The sequence below is a fragment of the Palaemon carinicauda genome, chromosome 2 (genome assembly GCF_036898095.1).
Source record: "Palaemon carinicauda isolate YSFRI2023 chromosome 2, ASM3689809v2, whole genome shotgun sequence".
Taxonomy (NCBI): domain Eukaryota; kingdom Metazoa; phylum Arthropoda; class Malacostraca; order Decapoda; family Palaemonidae; genus Palaemon; species Palaemon carinicauda.
Window position 1 is genome coordinate 59,048,495 of NC_090726.1, and position 19,690 is coordinate 59,068,184.

General features: G+C 39.5%; 1 protein-coding gene across 1 annotated transcript in view; it reads left to right on the top strand.

Annotated features, from left to right (window-relative positions):
• LOC137625304 (centromere-associated protein E-like) overlaps positions 1–19,690 on the top strand; it is a 138,239-nt gene that overhangs the window by 24,475 nt on the left and 94,074 nt on the right. The window contains exons 7-14 of the mRNA XM_068356137.1: positions 1,636–1,835; positions 2,198–2,326; positions 2,969–3,125; positions 14,463–14,573; positions 16,982–17,201; positions 17,493–17,685; positions 18,113–18,326; positions 18,761–18,982. Coding sequence (XP_068212238.1) covers positions 1,636–1,835; positions 2,198–2,326; positions 2,969–3,125; positions 14,463–14,573; positions 16,982–17,201; positions 17,493–17,685; positions 18,113–18,326; positions 18,761–18,982 — 1,446 coding nt within the window. The remainder of the gene's footprint in view (positions 1–1,635; positions 1,836–2,197; positions 2,327–2,968; positions 3,126–14,462; positions 14,574–16,981; positions 17,202–17,492; positions 17,686–18,112; positions 18,327–18,760; positions 18,983–19,690) is intronic.

Here is a 19,690-nt window from a genome sequence, read left to right on the forward strand (position 1 = left end):
CAATCCCAACAAAATTTTCTTCTACTAACTACCACTCCTCCCCTAAATTAACAGTTTCTCATACTTTCACTTTGTCATATGCCATTTTCAACCTTTCTTGATATTTACTTTTTACCCCCGGTTTTATTAGCTCTTCAACCCTCAATAGCTCCCTTTTACATCCACCTACTCTATTCCCCCACTCTTTTGCTGCAACTAATTTTCCTTCCACCAAAAATGATCAGACATACCGTTAGCCATACCCTTAAACACGTGCACGTCTTTCAATCTTCCAAACATTCTTTTAGTTATCAACACATAATCCATTAACGCCCTTTCTACCACTCTTCCATTTGCCACTCTTACCGATGTATAATTGTTTTTATCTTTCTTTTTGAAAAAGCTAGCACTTATCACCATCTCTTGCTCAACACATACTGTATCTACCAGTCTCTCACCACTCTCATTTTCACCTGGTTTACCATACTTCCTAATGACACCTACCTCTCCAGCACCCGCTCTAGCATTTAAGTCACCCATGACAACTACATAATTCCTTCTACCCAGTCCTTCTACACACCCAGTTAATTCATTCCAGAACTTATTCCGCTCTTCACTTTTCTCACAACCTGGCCCATACACACTGACAAAAGCCCAACATTCCCTACCCAACCTAACCCTTACCCACATTAACCTAGATGATATTTCCTTCCATTCCACTACTTTACCTATCATCCATTCACTCAGCAATAAAGCCACACCTTCTCTTGCTCTTCCCCTTTCAATCCCAGACACACTACCAGACATTTCACCAAACATCACTTCACCTTTCCCTTTTATCTTTGTCTCACACAAAGCCAATATATCCATCCTTCTATTCGTAAACATACTTCCAATCTCACATCTTTTACTCTATCGTACTACATCCACGCACATTCAAACACCCCAAAACTAGAGTGCGGGAAGCAGTCGCTCTCCCCCCAGCTCCACCTCGATGTCTCACAGGATTATGATACAGGAGAAGGGGTTCCCAGCCCCCTCGTCCCGTGCCTTTTTGTCGCCTCATGACACGCAGGGATACGTTGGCGCTATTCATATACCCAGGTTAATATAACTTGAGAGATTCAAACCTGTAATGGCAATTAACTGGTTTAGCTCAGATGGTATCATGTATGTTTTTCCTGTTAGTTGTATATAGGTTGTCTAGGTTTTTAGAAAACAAAGGGCTGTTAATGAGCCACAAACAGTGCACTGCAGTCATTACTTAAAGGCTTTTGTAACATCCTTGCAGTCCCTAACTGCACTCACTATTTACCCCTCTACTTTACCTCTGTTCTTGCTTCTATCTAGCTGTCCAGTCTCTTGACTTTCACAGTATTTTACACTGAGACTGCAGGGTTTTCCCCCAGTTATACATGGTTGCTGAATGGCCTCCTAGGTCTCAGATCTTGGCCTTATAGCCTAGTTCATAAATCATATAAAAAAAAGGAGTGTTATTTGGAGAAGCCTCCAAATGGGGGTTTCAATGACGTATTGGATGGCTGTAGTTTATATTTTATATTTCATTAGGTATTGTAGATAATACCCAATACATGATATCAGTTTTGAACTAGTGTTATGAATAGATATTGATTCATAGCTTATTTGTTATTTCAGATTATTGAGTCTCGAGAGAGGAATGACAGCGATGATGCGAATGAAGCAATTACGGTATCCCACTTGAACTTGGTAGATCTTGCTGGTTCAGAAAATGCTTCTCAAACGGGGGCGACTGGAGAAAGATTGAAAGAAGGAGGATTTATAAACAAATCCCTTTTTATGTTGGGGCGTGTCATATCACAACTTAGTGAAGGAGAGTAAGTAAATGTATTTGTATTCAATTTTTTTGGTACTGGGAAACTTAGTCTTTAGAATTTGATAGTGAATTAAGGTATGGTGTGGATATTTACCTATGAGGCTTAGAGTCACTTATCATGATCTAGTGAGTGTTAATATGTGCTACAGTATTGATAGTGAAGCATAATTTGTGAAAACACAAATTTCAGAGTACTGTTATTAACCACATATTAGACACATCCATTAAAGAAATTTTATTGAGATCTTTTAGTGTCAGCTGAATAGATTTTGGCTAATCTTTTAGAATTAAGAAATAACTGCCTATAAATTTATTAATTTATCGCACATTATTTGGGCTGATTCAAATTTTTTGCTCTTTAAGGCAATTTGTGAATTTTCGCGATTCCAAACTGACCCGAATTCTACAATCATCATTGGGTGGAAATGCAAAAACTGCCATAGTATGTACTGTCACACCAGTAGGCATTGATCAAACTCATTCTACATTAAGGTAAGGTTTACATTTTTTTTAGAATTTTAAAACAAAAGAAATTAATCACTGATTGGTCCTTAGCAATTTTTTTTTTATTAACATTTGGTTAGAGCAGAGCTCAATTTATTTAGTTTTATATCTGGTACCAACTTGGTTAATCCTTTTATTTTTCATTTGATCCATCTTACCTGATTCTACTTAACTTGCATTTTCTTGGTCAATAAACTTACGTCCCCTATAACCCAAAGACACTTCTTTAGTAGTTGTAAGCTTATGCAGTACATTGCAAGTTATTGTTTTTATTCCATATTTAGTACCTCTAGCTATACTAAATGTTTGCTTGAATTGAAATGCTCATTAAGATATTTATAATCATTATTATTCAGATATACTGTATAGTACTTCAAAGTAATTTATATCTTTTCATTTAACTTGGTAGAGAAACTGGTGGAAGTAGAGACTAAAGATTGGTTTGATTTTGTCTTTTTCAAGCTATAGAATTATCACTGAAAAAGATGTCTTATTATTGTCATCATAAATCTTTTTTCACATATTTCAAAATCTCGGTAGCTACTTCCACTAGTGTAGACTTTGATTAAGCATTCTGTCCTCTTTAATAATAGCTACGTAGCAGTGAGATCATATTTTTTTTACCTACAGATTTGCATCTCGAGCTAAATCTATAAAAAATAAGCCTATCATCAATGAGGTTTTGTCTGAGGCAGCATTGCTCAAGCGATATGCAAAAGAAATAAAGAATTTGCAGTTGTCTCTTGACAAGGAGCGAAACACAGACAAAGCGCAGGAAGTTGAACAGGTGAGAAAATAGTTCTGCTGTTTCCTGACATTCTTGGTTAGTTCTGCAGTGAATAAGTAAGATATTGAAGCAAACTATTGTTAGAATTTATCTGAAATTTTTATATTGTCAAATTGATGTACAGTATAACATTAAAGTGGTACATTTTGGAACTTCAACATGGGTATGACAATTTATGTTAACCTCCTTGGTATAATAATTTCCCTTAGCAGTTACTGCATAATAAGCATTTCTGGGCTCCGAGCTGTGCCGCCCAGTGAAATACTCCTAAAGCACTATTTCCAAGGAATATAACTGCTATATATTACCAGAGAAAAAAAGCATAGGAATGCCAGGTTGAACCCAGCTCGCTCACCTATAAAAGGTGTCGGTATAATATACTGGGGCATGATAATTCACAACCAGAGGTCTCGCACTATTTAGATATCTCCTCTTCAAAATCCCCGCCACAGCGAGGTGCCGATCAACACTACTACCACTAACCCAACCCACGCCAGTGACGACACTCCTTTATAGCACTTGTTGTTATTAAGTCCAACATGTTTTTTCTCGTGTTTACCCTTGGATTTATCATTATTTTATAATCGATGGCCGATTCCCAAGATACCCCATCGAAGTTAAGTACTTTATCCATGAGTTTTAGCGAGATTGGGCAGTGTAACCTCTGTTTTTATTAATTGAGAAGTGTTTTTATATGAACGGCGTCCCCGTTCTTACCGTTCATGGTTCGGCTCTGCCCTTTTTCTCGTTAGTTCGTCCGTCATTAATATTTGTTCGAACTTTTAGGAGTTTTTTCCTTACATTTATATAGTACACCGTCTTTATGCTTTCATCTAGCATTAATTTTATGTTATCCTATGATATCAGTGTTAGCGTTTCATCAAGGAGTAGGTTATGTTGGTATGCCTGCATTCGTGCATGTTGGTGGATTGCGTCACCATTGAGATTGTTTCGCTAGTTCTAGGAAGACGACCATCTCACTTATTATTATTAAACCTTTTAGTTTTATTACGCTCCACCTAGTTTTACATTTGGTTCGAGTGGGACTCTCGCGTTTTTTTGTTTTTTTTTTGTTTTTACTGTTCGATCTACCGCTTCAGTAACTAGGTTGGTACCCCTGCTTTCCATCTGCTGATGGCGTCATGTTTCTCCCCTACCACTCGCCCGAGTCCCTCTCTCGCCATATTATTTCTGCATGCCTAACCTTACTTACGTGATTTCGCTTTTAATTCATTAATTATGTTTATGTATTTGTGCATTGATATTATATTTATTGCTTTACTCCGTTATGATCATATTTTTGGGATTTTCATGTCATGTTGAGGGGATCTCCAGTTGGTAGCCCTGTCTACCACTACGCACTGGTGATTCCCCGGTACCATTCCCCCCCACAGGTTGGGGAGGCTATTCCATCCCCCCCCTCCTCCAGTGTACACCCTTCCTCTCACTCGATGGTTGTTGGTTATGACATACGGGTCAAGTATGCTTGTTCCTCAGTCTTCCCTCAACGTTCCGACATATTGAGGACTGAGTGTACCCACGGGGTGTGACTTAGTCTCATTCATACCGGGCGTTTTTCGTCTCCCCCCCCTCCCGTCGCCCCGATTGGCCATCGGTCGGGGGAGGGGGAGGGCCGGGACCACCGGGGACTATCACACAGGATTAGTCGGTATAACTGCACCTTGGTGTAACCTTTGCTTTTAGCTCGGTATAACTGCACCTTGGTGTAACCTTTGCTTTTAGCTATGGTTGTAAGAATGAGCACTTATATTAGGAGTGTCCCCACCTACGGTACCTCCTGCTATTATCGTCCGCATAGGACTTATTAATATCCCATATCATTATATTATATTCTACATGAATCATTACCTTCGTCCCGGTACCTCCGGTTGGGTAGTGGGGGTTCCATTGGCTCCCCCCGCGCTCTCCCGTTGTACCCTCCCGTCATCAGACATCGTAGCCTCCGGGCTCTTAAATACAAGATCTGTTGACACTGACACAGTTTTGATTAATATCCTCCCTCCGGGAGCCCTATTCAATTACAGACATTAGTTTTAGATCGTAACTGGAGTTTTCTATTTATGTATTTTATGGATGTATCTTAGGTTACTTTAAGTTTACTTTAAGTTACTTTAAGTTTACTTTAAGTTTACTTTACCAACCCTGTTCCCCGGCCCCGGGGGCCCCGGAACTAGTTATGATTATAATTATTCATCACTGTTTTTTGCATCCTTTTTCATCCCTTTTTATTTTATACCTCCCTGGTAATGACGGGATGGTATATTCCTCGCTATGACAATATTATTTCATTGATAATCTTAACTTATTACGGAATTGTTTCAACAATGTCTGTTAATTTTTATAATTTTTTCCCCGGTTACTATACCGGTTCGAAATTTTGTTCATAGCCTTTTGTCCCGATTTCATATCGGTCTATTTTAAGAATCCGGAACACCCGGATCTTTTTAGGTTATTAACCTATTATGGGATACTCACGTATCTGTATTTTATTCTATACTTCCCAAGTAGCGACGGGATAGTGTATTTCAAGCTATGACAATATTATTTCATTGATAACCTTAACTTATTACGGAATTGTTTTAACAATGTCAGTTTATTTATAAGTTTTTCCCCGGTTACTAAACCGGTCCTAGAGTTGTTCATAGCCTTTTGTCCCGGTTTCATATCGGTCTACTTTAAGAACCCGGAACACCCGGATCCTTTTAGGTTACTAACCTATTATGGGACATTCACGTATCTTTATTTTATTCTATACTTCCCAAGTAGCAACGGGATAGTATATTTCTCGCTATGACAATATTTTTTCATTGATAATCTTAACTTATTATGGAATTGTTTTAACAAAGTCAGTTAATTTATGATAAGTTTTTCCCCGGTTACTGTACCGATCTGAAATTTTGTTCATAGTCTTTTGTCCCGATTTCATATTGGTCTAATTCAAGAATTCGGAGCATCCGGATCTCTTTAGGTTACTGACCTGCTAAGGGATACTTATGTATCTTTATGTTATTCTATACTTCCCCAGTACCGACGGGATAGTATATTTCGCGCTATGACAATATTATTTCATTGATAATCTTCACCTTTTATGGAATTATTTTGATAATGTCAGTTAATTTATGAAAAGTTTTCTCCCCGGTTATTATACCGGTCCGAAATTTTGTTCATAGCCTTTTGTCCCGGTTTCATACCGGTCTATTTTAAGAATTCGGAACACCCGGATTTTTTTGGGTTACTAACCTACTATGGGACACTGTAGGTGCCCCTGTCGTTACTATCTATAATTATAACTTCGGATATAATATTTTGGGATTTTCATTTTATTTCCTTTGTGATTGATCGATTTAAACATTTATTCTCGATCTATTTATTTTACATTCCCAACGGAGTTACCTTGTTCATTAGTAACGATATACCCTCTTTCGGAGCTCGCAGTCTTCCATGACTTCTACCTTGGCGACTCTTTAGATCTGGGTTGGCGGGTTTGCCTGGAGTGTCAGGGCAAAGAGACCCTGTGTCTCTTCCTTTTAGGGTTTTCAAGGAAGCACGTGGCTGATGTCGGGCCACGTCCCGTTGTCCCTAAAGTTAAAGCTACCTGCCAGCCCCTACCAAAGACTCACAGGTCTTCCAAATCACCAAACCAGTTAAGACTTCTCTTGGGTCGAGAGCGAAGCCCGGCCTGAAACCTACGACTCCGGAGGCTCCCTTCGATCCGGTAGCCCTTTCAAGATTGATGCATGGCCTCTCGTGGCATGGTTAGTTTCAACCTGACCTTTCATTAGAAGAGGCCAGCGACCGATCCCAGGGATGAGGTAGAAATTTATTTCTATTTGAACACGATGTTGTGTTGATATTTATCCATATATATACATATATATATAATTTACGGACCTCTGTAGCTCACTGGCTCAAACCTCGTGTCACATACCGAGTCACCACGAATTATATGATGAAAGATTCCTGGTGCCTCTGTGAACTTGACAATTGAATGGAATTATTGCCCTTTAGGGGGAAGAGAGAGTGCTAAACCAGATAGCCTCATACAGGGTCTCATTTGTTATGGGCTACCTCAACAGCACAATATATCATCCCGGATGCCTCTAACCTCCCGGAATTCATTGAAAGCAATCCGTGGAAGGCGGCCTTGCACTCTCCCTTCAAAGATGGTATGTTAACCATCGAAGGGTTTGGCACCCGCACTGTAGAAGATTTTGAATTCTACCCGCCGGGTTAACAGTTCCCTCTCTCTGGTTTCGCATGCCTTACCGAGGAGACACTCGTAAGGTTTGACAAGGTCCCCAAAGAAACCAAAATGTACCCAAAGGGGCAGGCTCAGTCCACCTGGGTCCGGCCCTTAAACGAGTGGGAGTGTGTTAACACTACGTTAACACCTCACAAGAGCCCGTACACGATGTTTCTAGTGGAGGAGTAAACCCCTACTCCGTGTGTCACTAAGATATCGGACCTTGCTCAGCTGGCAATAAACGAGGACAAGCCGTTACCGCAGCTGAAAGAAACGCATCCGACTTCTCTCCTGTCCCCGGGGGATTACGATTGCTGGACTAACGCCCCGGCGACCTTCACATCGGGTGAATTAAGCGCTGACTGTGCTTCCATTCAGTTCAGTGAGTGGCTACCCAGGCTTCCGGAATCCCTGATATGCCTCGAGTTCGAAGCCTGTATGCGCCTGAGTAGACCTATCAACTCGGCTACAATGGCAGAAAAGACCTCTTTAATGTATGAAGAAGAACCACCTTTTAAGGTCTTGCCGAAATCATTACTTCAAACCTTACTGTCTGATTCCTACGACTTCTTTGCGTCCCAAGTAGCAACTACCTCCTGTGCTACTTCCCCAGCCCTTAGGCCCACCTTTGAAACTCAGGGTGCTTTCCAGGGTTACCAGCGCGCCAGAGGCGCTAGCTCGAGAGGAACTTTTTGCAACAGCTACTCTCGAGGCCGAGAATTCCGCGGAGGCCGAGGAGGTAAATCCGCAGCAAATCATTGGGAATTCTCATGTAGGGGGAAGATTTTACATCTTCCGGAACCGTTGAACGTTCAACATTGGGCTTTCAGTATAATTTCCAAAAGATCTGGGGTGGAGTTGGATAGAAAGGCCCCCTCCACCAACCATTTTTCATCAACATCCAACGGAAGAGCTAGTCTTATATGAAAACGATCTATTGCGAAAGGAAGCAATAAAGAAAGTAAATCGCTTGTAATTTCAGGATCACTTGTTCAGCAGGCCAAAGAAAGACTCGGAATAGCGAAGAGTAATCCTGGACCTGTCGTTTCTGAATTCTTACATTCAATGCGACAAGTTTCACATGCTGACCATCTCTCAGGTGCGGACCTTGCTTCTCTGTGGGGCCGTCACCTCCTCTATGGATCTTGCAGACGTTTGCTATCATGTTCTGAAAGCAAGGCATTTTCGTCCGTTTCTAGGCTTCAACTAGGCAACGGCCTCACAGCAACTACAGAGTGATAATCTCTTACAACAGTTTTGGTTCCAAATCAACTTCGAGAAGTCTCGTTTGGTCCCGAAGACAAGTTTCAATGGTTAGGATTCAATGAATTCTATGCTCCCACACTCTGTCTCCCAACAGCCAAGAGGAACGATATAGCAAACACAATACGTTTTCTCAAAGACAAATTGTCTTCCAGGAGAAATCAAGAGAGGATCCTGGGTGCCCTCCAGTTTGCCTCAGTAACAGATATACTACTGAAGGCCAGACTGAAAGATTTAAGCCGAGTATGGTACTCCAGGAAAACGAGTAATATCGAGACAAAGGGCTTGACTCCAACCAATTCTGAAGAAAAGACTTCAACCATGGACAAGGTCAAAATCTGGCAAATCCGTTTCCTTACAATATCCACCCCCAAGCTGGTCATTTACACAGACGCCTACTTAACAGGCGGGGGGGGGGATACTTTCAGTACAAGAAAGTCCTGGGACTATGGTCGACAATATTCCGCCAACTTCATATCAATGTTTTAGAGGCCCTGGCGGTATTTTTGACCTTAAGCAACCAGCTCCAGCCAAAAACCAAGATATCAGGTTTCTTCTAGATAGATAGTGGCGGACGCACTTTTGAGGACAACTCCGCTGGAGTCGGAGTGGTCACTAGACCCAAAGTCCTTCAGTTGGATTCCTTCTCAGGTTCCGGATCTCCAGATAGATCTGTTTGCAACAGAGTCCAACTACAAACTAGAGTACTACGTAGCTCCCAGCCCGGATCCTCGGGCTTACGCCACAGACGCAATATCATTAGTCTGGAACATTTGGGATAGAATTTACCTATTCCCACCAATAAATCTGTCGATGAAAGTGTTAGACAAGCTCAGGACTTTCAAAGGCCAAGTGGCTCTAGTAGCCCCCATCTGGCCCAAGAACAACGGGTTTCCCATTCTGGTGGAACCGGGTCTCCACCTCGACAGATCCCCAATCCAATGCTAACACAAGCAGTACAACTCGCAGTGTGTTAGCTTCCTCAAGTTCAGAATGCCCTACCTTTATGGACTTTATGAAATTTGCAGCTCAAGAGGTGCAGATATTGATCCTCAAATACGTTATTTTTAGAATCAGATAAGAGGGGATCCACCCTTCGACAGTATGATTCGGCTGTTATGAAATTTGCCAGTTTTTAAGGGACTCAAAGGTTGAGACGATGACTATGAATCTGACAGTAACCTTCTTCAGAATTTTATTTGAATCAGACTTAGCGACTTGTACTATTACCACAAGTTAAGTCAGCCTTGAAGGTTTTACAATTGGTTTTAATATTGCCCTTACAGATTCATACTTCTCATCCATCCCGAGAACCTGCGCCAGATTGAAACCATCAACTCACCCTAGCTCAGTTTCCTGGTTTCTGAATGACGTACTTAAGTTGGCTTCAGACACTCTTAACGAGACTTGCCATTATATTCCATTGGTTAGGAAATCCTTGTTCTTAATGAACCTGACTTCTGGCGCCAGAATATCAAGCTTTCAGCCTTGTCTAGAGATCCAGGTCATATTGGATTTCTCTCGTCAGGGGAAGTACTCCTTTCCCCTGACAAAAGGTTTTTAGCGAAAATGAGGACCCCCAGGACAGACGGTTCCCCTGGAAGATTGTCCCACTTCCGCAGGACCCATCTTTATGTCCAGTAAACACACTGGAAGCCTACTTAAACATATCTCCCGTTCAGTCCTCAGGGCCCTTACCCATTAGAGAAGGTGAGGAACCATCATCCTGAAAGGACTCAGACAGCAGATCCTGCATTTCATTAACGGGCTACCTAGAATCATTCCCACATCACTCCCTCACGTCCATGATATATGAGCTGTAGCTACCTCAGTTAATTACTATGAACTTCACTGGACTTACTAAATATACAGGCTGGAAGTCTCCAACAGTATTTAAACGCCACTGCTTAGAACCTCTGGAAGCCTTAATATTTGCTACAGTGGCAGCAGGGAATGTGATTCCTCCTGAACATAGTGAACCTTAATCAACTATGTCTTGCTATCCTCTTACCTGTTATTTTGAATTTTATTTTACTTCCTCAGGTATTGTTCCAAGATTTGGGACCATTTCTCTGGTACTATTTCACTGGGCGGCACAGCTCGGAGCCCAGAAAAGGGATTTTGACGAAGGAAAAATCTATTTCTGGGCGAGAGACCTGTGCCGCCCAGTGAACCCTCCCAACATGGGCCCCAAACCTTGGGTGCTATGAGGAGTGACGTCACTGGCGTGGGTTGGGTTAGTGGTAGTAGTGTTGATCGGCACCTCGCTGTGGCGGGGATTTTGAAGAGGAGATATCTAAATAGTGCGAGACCTCTGGTTGTGAATTATCACGCCCCAGTATATTATACCGACACCTTTTATAGGTGAGCGAGCTGGGTTCAACCTGGCATTCCTATGCTTTTTTTCTCTGGTAATATATAGCAGTTATATTCCTTGGAAATAGTGCTTTAGGAGTATTTCACTGGGCGGCACAGGTCTCTCGCCCAGAAATAGATTTTTCCTTCGTCAAAATCCCTTTTTTAGTGCTGTAAATTTCAAGGCATATTCAGGTAGAGCATGCATGAGAAAATATTTTTTAATCTTGTAAGGAGAATTTTTTTTTAATCCTGTAAGTTATCAATTTCAATTAAACTTCTAAAGAATGCTGTAGAAATCTGTCAACTGACTGCGGTAACTGTAGTACTGAAGTGCCCTAGACAATTGGAATTTGTTCCAACACAAATACAAATCATTGTCCTTCATAAAGGAAAATGATAACCGGCTGGAAGCCGTGAAGCCCCACCCTTCCTGTATGGTCACTGAGTAGCCACTTTGATAGCAGCCGTTAGTGAGAACAGACAGACCCGCTGTCTGGAATTTTTGGCAAACTTAATTTTTCTTTTCCTTTTCCAGCATGTTTATGAATTGTTTTCGATTGGGATTTCAGCGAAAGATATGCTCCTCTTCGAGTGAAAAGAATGAATCCATGCTGCTTGTAATGAGTGTGTTATGATAGCTTATAGGATACGTCTCTGCGTAGCGATCTGCTGGACTGGGATTTGAGATCTGCTCAAGTTTTGTAATGTTTGTCCTTCAAGGTAATGCAGTCTTTAGAAGGAGACAAAATCTCTCTGTCTTTTGAGTCATCCTTTAGGTTGCATAAGCCTCAACTTCACTCTGACCCCGATACCTCCCCTTCTTCCCTCTCTCCTCAGCTTCCACTATAGGCCGTTCGGGAGTGAGGTGTAACCTTTAACCTTGACAAGCATCGAGATAGGGAGTTCTTCCCATTTCTTTCTGGAAATGAGTCTTCCTCCCAACAGGAGTCTTTTATTACAGGTTGACATTTGCAATGTAGCCCTTTTGAAGACTTGAAGGTTTTTCCAGAGTGGTTAGTGCAGGCAATTCTTGGAGGGAACCCCTCCCCCACAGGAGCAATTGCAGCCCCTGCCAGAGAAGTCATTGGTTATCTTGGGACCTCGACACTGCCTTCTTTGTCTCGACTTGCTCAGAGACCTTTGTGGGAGACTTATTTTTTTTAGGCTCTCTTCCTTTGGGAGGTGCTAGTCTTCACCTACCCCTCCAGAGGATCTCACTCTTACAAGGACCTGCAAGCTTCTATGAGTGCCTTCTTCAGCTCTTCAAGCTCTGGCCTTTGCCCCTCCAGGAGGTCTCCTCCAGAGCATGCTTGCAAGGTTGTTGGTTAACCTTTGCTAGATCTTTCCTCCTCAGAGGAGGATCTTACGTCTTACACAGGCGCTCCTCTTCATCTATGAACCTCATCCAGATCATCTTTTGACTTCCAGATATGACCTTCCCACTCACGCCTCAACCCAGCATATCTCATCCTCACGTGACTCGCCCAGACCCACTTCATCTAGACATGCCTCATCCAGACGCACTTCACCCATATGTGCATCACTTAGCCCTAGGTCTAATAAACAGTTTGATCAGTGTGAGATGTAAGAAACACCTCCCTAATGGGCACTGCTCTATTCCCAATGGAGGAAGTAAAGGCAGCGACTGACAAATGGAGGAAGTTCGCCTGGATTTACTGCTGCTCGGGAGGCATAAGATCAGTAATAGACCTGTCAGGCCTGAACAAGTGTGTTCTACAAAAAGCGTTCAAGATCGGAATCACTACTACAGTCGGGCGGGCGATCAGGCCTATGGACTTCATGATGACAATAAACCTCAAAGATGTGTACTTCAGAACCCAGGCAGGCAGAGGAATTGGTAGAACCTCTTGAGCGGACTTTTGACATGGGTATAGAATCGGATATGCTTCACAAGACGACCAAGTCTTTTGCTTTATAATGACCATCTCCACCAACCCCTTTAGTGTCTTTGTCTCTTGATTGAGTTCTTGAGTGTATGGCAAAATTAGATAATTCCTCCATTTCCCTTTTAAGTTACTCCAGAAAGATATTTTTATGGCATTAGCTTTGGCAGCAAGATTCAGCGAGCTTTCGGCATTATGGAGAGATCAGGAATTGAATCACCATTATTTCTGACATTCTCCTAATTCTGACTTTGGATCTTCAGTTTGGGCAAGAATAAAATGCCTCTTCAGGGTGTGTGGGACCTTCTTTATATTACTGTTAATACCGGGGGATGGTAACCTCTGTTTGTTGTCTACCCTGCAATTATTAACTGTAGAGATCCACAGCCTCAGAAGGTAGTCATTCAAAATACCCAGACTAACAAGTACCTTTCAACAAGGGCTGTTTTCATTCTAATGACCTATCTTGTCAAGAAAGCTAATCTTCTCTCCATCCCTAAAAACTCATGATGTGAGAAAAATTGCTTCCTCTTTGGAATTTTATTTTCTTTTGCTAGTATGCAAATTCAGGACATCCAGAGCTATATTAGCAAATTCAGGACATCCAGAGCCTTAAAGATTGGTATGAGCATGAGGTGCTCATTAGACATTACATGAAACTACTTCAAGCAGTACAATATGCGTACGTGGTACTTGACTCGTTCGTGGCAGTTAGGCCTTTGAAGGAAATTGGATTTAAGAGGGGCACACTGACCAGGTCCCTCAGCAGAAGTACATTGACAGGTATCTAGCTTCTCCAGAGTTTTTCATGAAGCGGGAAATGTCAGACTTGTTAGTATTTCTTTTCACCAACGCATGCATGATTGGGTTGTTTGATTGTAAACGGTTGTCTTTTATGGTCACGAGTCTAGTCTTTAATTGCCTAGGTATTAGTCCATGTAAACACATTAACCCCTAAAAAGTGGTTTTGATGAAGGAAAAATTTATTTTGCGAAGGTCCTGTGTGGTCTTAAGACCCTTCCTCTTCCCTAGCATTGTGTAGGAAGCGAGATATTTGATTTTCACTTGGTGAGTATGGAAGATGACGGTGTCAGTATTAGTATTGGTTCTTAGTGAGGACATGTCATCAGTTGTCAGATGATTTTAGCATTAGAGGTACTGAGACTTGTTCATTAGTGCCTGAACTCGTGTTTCCCTTCTTGCACGTTGAAACACATATCCTAGAGCAAGGGAGACAATGTTTGGTAATTTATGTTGTATTGGATTCCCTGTTCTAACCTTTTTCATGAAAATCCTTGGATACTACACAACACCTCCCCTAAAAGGTGGTGGTTGTCGTCGTCGTTTTTTTTTTTTTTTTTTTTTTTTTTTTTTTCAAATCGCCTCTTTTACTCATTTAAGATTTTGATTTTTAATAAGTAGAAATAGTTTTCATTATGTTTCCAAAACCTCTCATAGTATTAATTGTTGGTTTACTAAGTTTTTGTGTTGAGATAATCTGTTGTACTTTTATTATCTGTAAATAGTAAATAATTGATATTTTAACAGGTTCGGGAGATGCTCGACGAGAAAGAACGTATAAACCAGGAGCTTCTTTTAAAGATCAATGATCTGAAAACAAAATTGATTGTTTCAAGCCATCCCAGAGAAATCAAAATTGTAAGATTTGAACTTTTTTGAAAGTTTTTTTTTTTTTATGTACCAGTATGTTTAAGAATGTTTGATCTATGTTGTTTTATTTACTATAATGAAATTCATTTGTACTTGTGCAAAAAGTAGCGTTTTTAATGAAGGCCTGTTGTAAGTCTAATTGGCATCAGCACCAGCTATATAGTCCTTTTGTGTCTTGGTGTAGCTAGCAAGTGAGCTTCCAACCAAAGTGAGAGCATCTTGGTCATCAATTTGGTTATTGTATTTCATTATGTTTGGAATTGACTTGCCTTAGTTTGTAATTTATTATAGTCCTTATTTTCAACAGCAGTGTTTCATCATAGATAAGTTTTCCAATGGATATAATACATACTTGTATTTTTAGTACTTTTGTATCTTGTTATTGTTAGAGATCATCACCTTATTCTATGATTATTTTTATGTATTTGAGTTGATGCAAGGAAGTGGTTTGTTGTCTTTAGATTGCAATGATTATACTGTATTTGTTTTAGGTTATGCATCTTGCTTATTTATTTATTTAAAGCTGTATATTATTTGTATTATGAAGTACACCCATTTTTCACTACCATATACAATTGGGTAACATTCCTATCAAAAGGGAACTATCAATTTAGGTTTCGTTCAAGGTGGCAGTTGTCCAGATCTTGAGGTTAGATTTTTTTAACAGATGATCCTTAGTATAACCTTTCAAGTCTGGGGTTTTCTAAAATGTGGATTAATTATGTCTTGAATTTCAGCCCCCTCTGTACTGATTACTTAACGAAATGGTTATGTGATCCTTAATATCCTACTTAGACAAAAAGTGTTTTAAGAAGGAGCCTTTTCATGTTTTCGATCAAGACTTCTTTCCCACTCTAATCCTCACCAAGGACTCATTATTTTAACCATTTAAACCACCCTCTGTGTGTAATCGAAGGTTATTTCATGCGTCGTCATGATGGCTCTGGTCTTGAGATGGAAATGTGTATCCCTCCAATTCTCTTCTGACAATAAATCATTTCTTTCTTGCTTCAAGGAAGCCCATCAATCTTGATTACATTAAAATGAAAATCCCAACAGTGCACCATACTATTCATTCCTTTTTTTTTTGTGTTGTTCTATTTATCCAGTAGATGACTAGTTCAGTATAGTTTGATTAGAAGTCAATATTACACTACTTTAACAGAATTAAAAGACAAAAATATGATAAACACACTGCACAACTAGCGACATGTTTGAAACGTGCAGGGATGGGTACAACTAAAGACTGAGAGGGTGGGGCTATAGGTAGGGAACACTGTTTATAGAAGTGATGAATTTTTAAGATTAAATTATTGGTGGGGCTATAGGTAGGGAACACTGTTTATAGAAGTGATGAATTTTTAAGATTAAATTATTTTTATACTGACCTGATCTTCACATTGCTTCATCAAAAGCTCCTGTTATGTATGTTTATCCCTAAAATTTATGAAAAAATTATACTTCCTTCCCTTTAAAAGATACATGCCCCAGTTACGTATTGAGACATACTAGCAGTTAATGACAAGTAGTTTGTTAGAGTTCCCTATTCTTCAATTTTCTCCATCGGTCTCGTTAAGACATGTACACTATCTCTCCTTCCAGATGGTGGTAAAGTTTTTAAGGTATTTTGATTTATTACCTAGTCGTCTGTTAGCATTTCTACACGGAAATCATTGGGTTTCAAATAACCATTGTGAGGATTAACATGTCATGGTTTCTATCAGGAATTATGTTTTAAGTTAGTTTTGTGGAACTGCAGAGTTTTACTGTACACTGCACAGCGGAAAAGCTTCTACGTTGTAAACAAAATGACTGCTATTTGTTTCTCTTAACAGCTGAGGAAAGAAATTTTTAGTTCAAGGGAAATAGAGAGTGTAGTGTTTATTTTTTTTTGTGGAGCTGATAATGATGTGATATGCCAATACTCGCTTACTAGGCTAGTTTGTGATGATCTATTTTGGGTTTTACCTTATTTAATCTCGGAAGGCCAGTGAGCCTTCTCTTGTGGGTGGTAAGTCTTGCTTGCCTGCCCGGTTACTTACACTAACCTAACTACCTTTGCTTCTATATTCACATGACGTCATATGCAAGTACACGGTTTTCCCCAATGACTTATGATGTCAAGTGGATAGGGAATAGTTTCACCTTCGAGGCAGAAATAACAAACGAGCCCTTGGGGCGTCACTGCTTTGCTCGTTGCCTTTAACTGCTATAGTGTCGCAACATTTTTGTTGTTAAAAGGAAGGAAAATGGGAAATTTAAAAAATTTGTGGTAAATGTCGATAAACTCGACTTATAAAAAAGGAGCATCAATATCAGGGGAGTATAGAAATAAATTTTGTTAGAAAAGCATTTTAATAGTTGTAATTAATAAATTGGTGTTTTTCTTAATTAAGGATAAGAAAAAAAAGTTAAGACGAGAAACATGGGCTGCACCGCGAGCATTGCGAGGAATGAGGATGAGTATGGCTCCTGTCAACATTGAACCAGTCAGATTTGACAGCAATTTCCTGGAACCTAGAGTTCCTCTTCCCTTATTAGCAGGATTCCGTAAGATCTCTGAGGAGTCAGGGCAATCAGAAGAGAGTGATCCAAATATTTCTGCTTTATCAGATGGTAATTCATATGTTTTCTTACCAGTAATTTATCTTTTTAATATTTTGTGTAGGGATATTTCACATCATTTATTGAGATATATGAAATACAGCCAAGTGAACACATTTAAGGACTTTTTTTTAACTTTTATTCATTAGTTTTTACTTTTATTTCCTTAGTTTGTTCATGAAGTTTTATTGTCATTATCATGTCACCTTTTTTCAAAGTCTGGTTTATTCAAGACCTTAAAGAAATTTTCTTTACACAAGGCTAGTTATGGCAAGGTATGTAAATAATTTTTTTTCTTTTTAGGTTTTGGCAGAGAAGTCAGCTTTACCAACGATTTGGCGGAGCAGTCAAAACTTGAAAAATTAGAAAATAGCATGGACAGTTTGGACTCCTCGAGTCATAAGCCATGGAAAAGAGTGCATTTCAAAATACCTCACCAAGGAGATACTGTTGATACTGGGTGTCAGACAGAAGATAGCCTGGTTCCTCAGTTTAAGTAAGTTGTGATTATTTCCTGCTTTGCCATAAATGACTGGATTATTTATACTGTATTTTTTCTATTGAAGGTCCTTTACACTTAAGAATATTTTTATTACTGGTACAATATTAATATCCTGATTGTGAAGGTTTGTATTAGATGACACAGAAGTGCAAGTTCATTTCTTTTATCAGTCTTTATAGTCAAGATAGAATGAATATGATACAGTATTTCATAAGTTGTATGACAAACAGAAATCATTAAAGAAATTGTTTTTAGCAATTTTATCACTAAATGTAGTTGTCTTACTTATCTGCCCTGCCTATCCAGCTGGATAAATGGTTTGATTTTTTGTTACATATTTCGTCACTACAGTTATGCTTTCTCTTTTCAGACTTTGTTTACTTGTAACAAATAACCTTACTGTACAACCTTCTTTTTCCAGAGTACCTCTGCAGCCTCACACTCCAGGTACTCCTACACATATTCTTCGGTTGCGGAACAAAAAGCTGATGGAAGAAGTGAGCAAAAAGGAGGAGTGGTTAAATGATTGGGAAAAGGAGATGAAGACACTTGCCGAATATCATAGCACTGAACTGGCCATGTTGGACGAAAGTTTCCAACGCAAGATGGCTGAAGGTCCTTTGGACTATGAAAAGGTATATATTCAGATATCTCTCCTTTGTATTAAGATAAGAGCAAGTGTCTGGCTATATATAAATAAATATAAATATATATACTGTATTTCTTTCAGGTCACACTCAGGGGGGTGGGGGGAGGTGGAGTAGTCATACCCTGGTGAGAGGGGCTACACCAAGAGGTACACTGAAACCATACACTCCCACATATTGCCATAACAATGGGTTGTAGTTAGGAATGGGGGAGGAGGTGGGAAGGGTTGAATGTGTGTGCGTGCATATCTATCTAAATATTTAGAAGTAATTTTTTATGACAAGGGTACACTAGTATATTAATATTGTACTTATACTTTTTTATTTCCATTTATCATAGATTTATTAAGCTTTATTAAAATTTGTAGTTAAACTATTAAGTAACTTTCATAACCCTACATTGGTGTTTTGTATTTTTCCAGCTTGAAGAAAAAGAGAGAGAAATTAAAAACCTCCAACACTCACTCTCAGATTCTGAGGCTTTGTTGCTTGATGCAAATCGAAGTTTGTCTGAAAAGAAGCACGAACTTTCTATCATCCAGGGACAACTCCAGGATCTTTTGCCAAAAAGTTCAAGACTTACTGAAGTGGAAAAGGAGCTGACCGATCTCCGGAATAAATATGAAGAAACTTTGAAGATCTTGGTAAAGTTTATCCTGTTTTTGGTCGCTTGTTATACCCCAAGTACAATGCTGCTTTACATCATTCTATATACATACTCTGCAATGGGGTTACAAAGGAATGCAAAACAGCTGTGATTTTTGGACCAAAAAAATTGGGTTTAATTTTTTGTCCGAAATAAGTTTGTTGCATGATTTACATTAATTTACAAATGAAGTAGCACCTGATGTTTAAATAAAAAACAAATTATTATATACTGACTGGGTTGCCTAGACTAGGGACAAAAGTACAGATATATATTAAGGTTTTTTCTTAAATGTTTTTCAAGTGTGGTAGCAAACTTTTCAGATACTCATATTAATCATTAAGTTTGGTTTCAGAGTCATTAACTTGCACATAAAATTGAAACAACCTGAGTGTTATAGAATTAACAAAGAATATGACAACATCAAGGCAGTGGCTTAACATCCGGATCTCATCATTGATAGCGTTTCTTCAACATTGTATATTCTTTTAGAATTTTAGGTGTGATTCTTGACAGCAAATTTACTTTTGAGAACCATTTGGTCTGTGTCCTCTTCAATTGCACAAAAAATTGGTTTATTGAGAAAGTCTTTTAAAATTTCTGGTGATCAATCTATTCTGAAGAAGTGTTTTAATTCTTTCATTCTACCTTGTTTTGAGCATTGTTCTCCTGTGTGATCTTCAGCTGCTGAGTCTCATCTTAATTT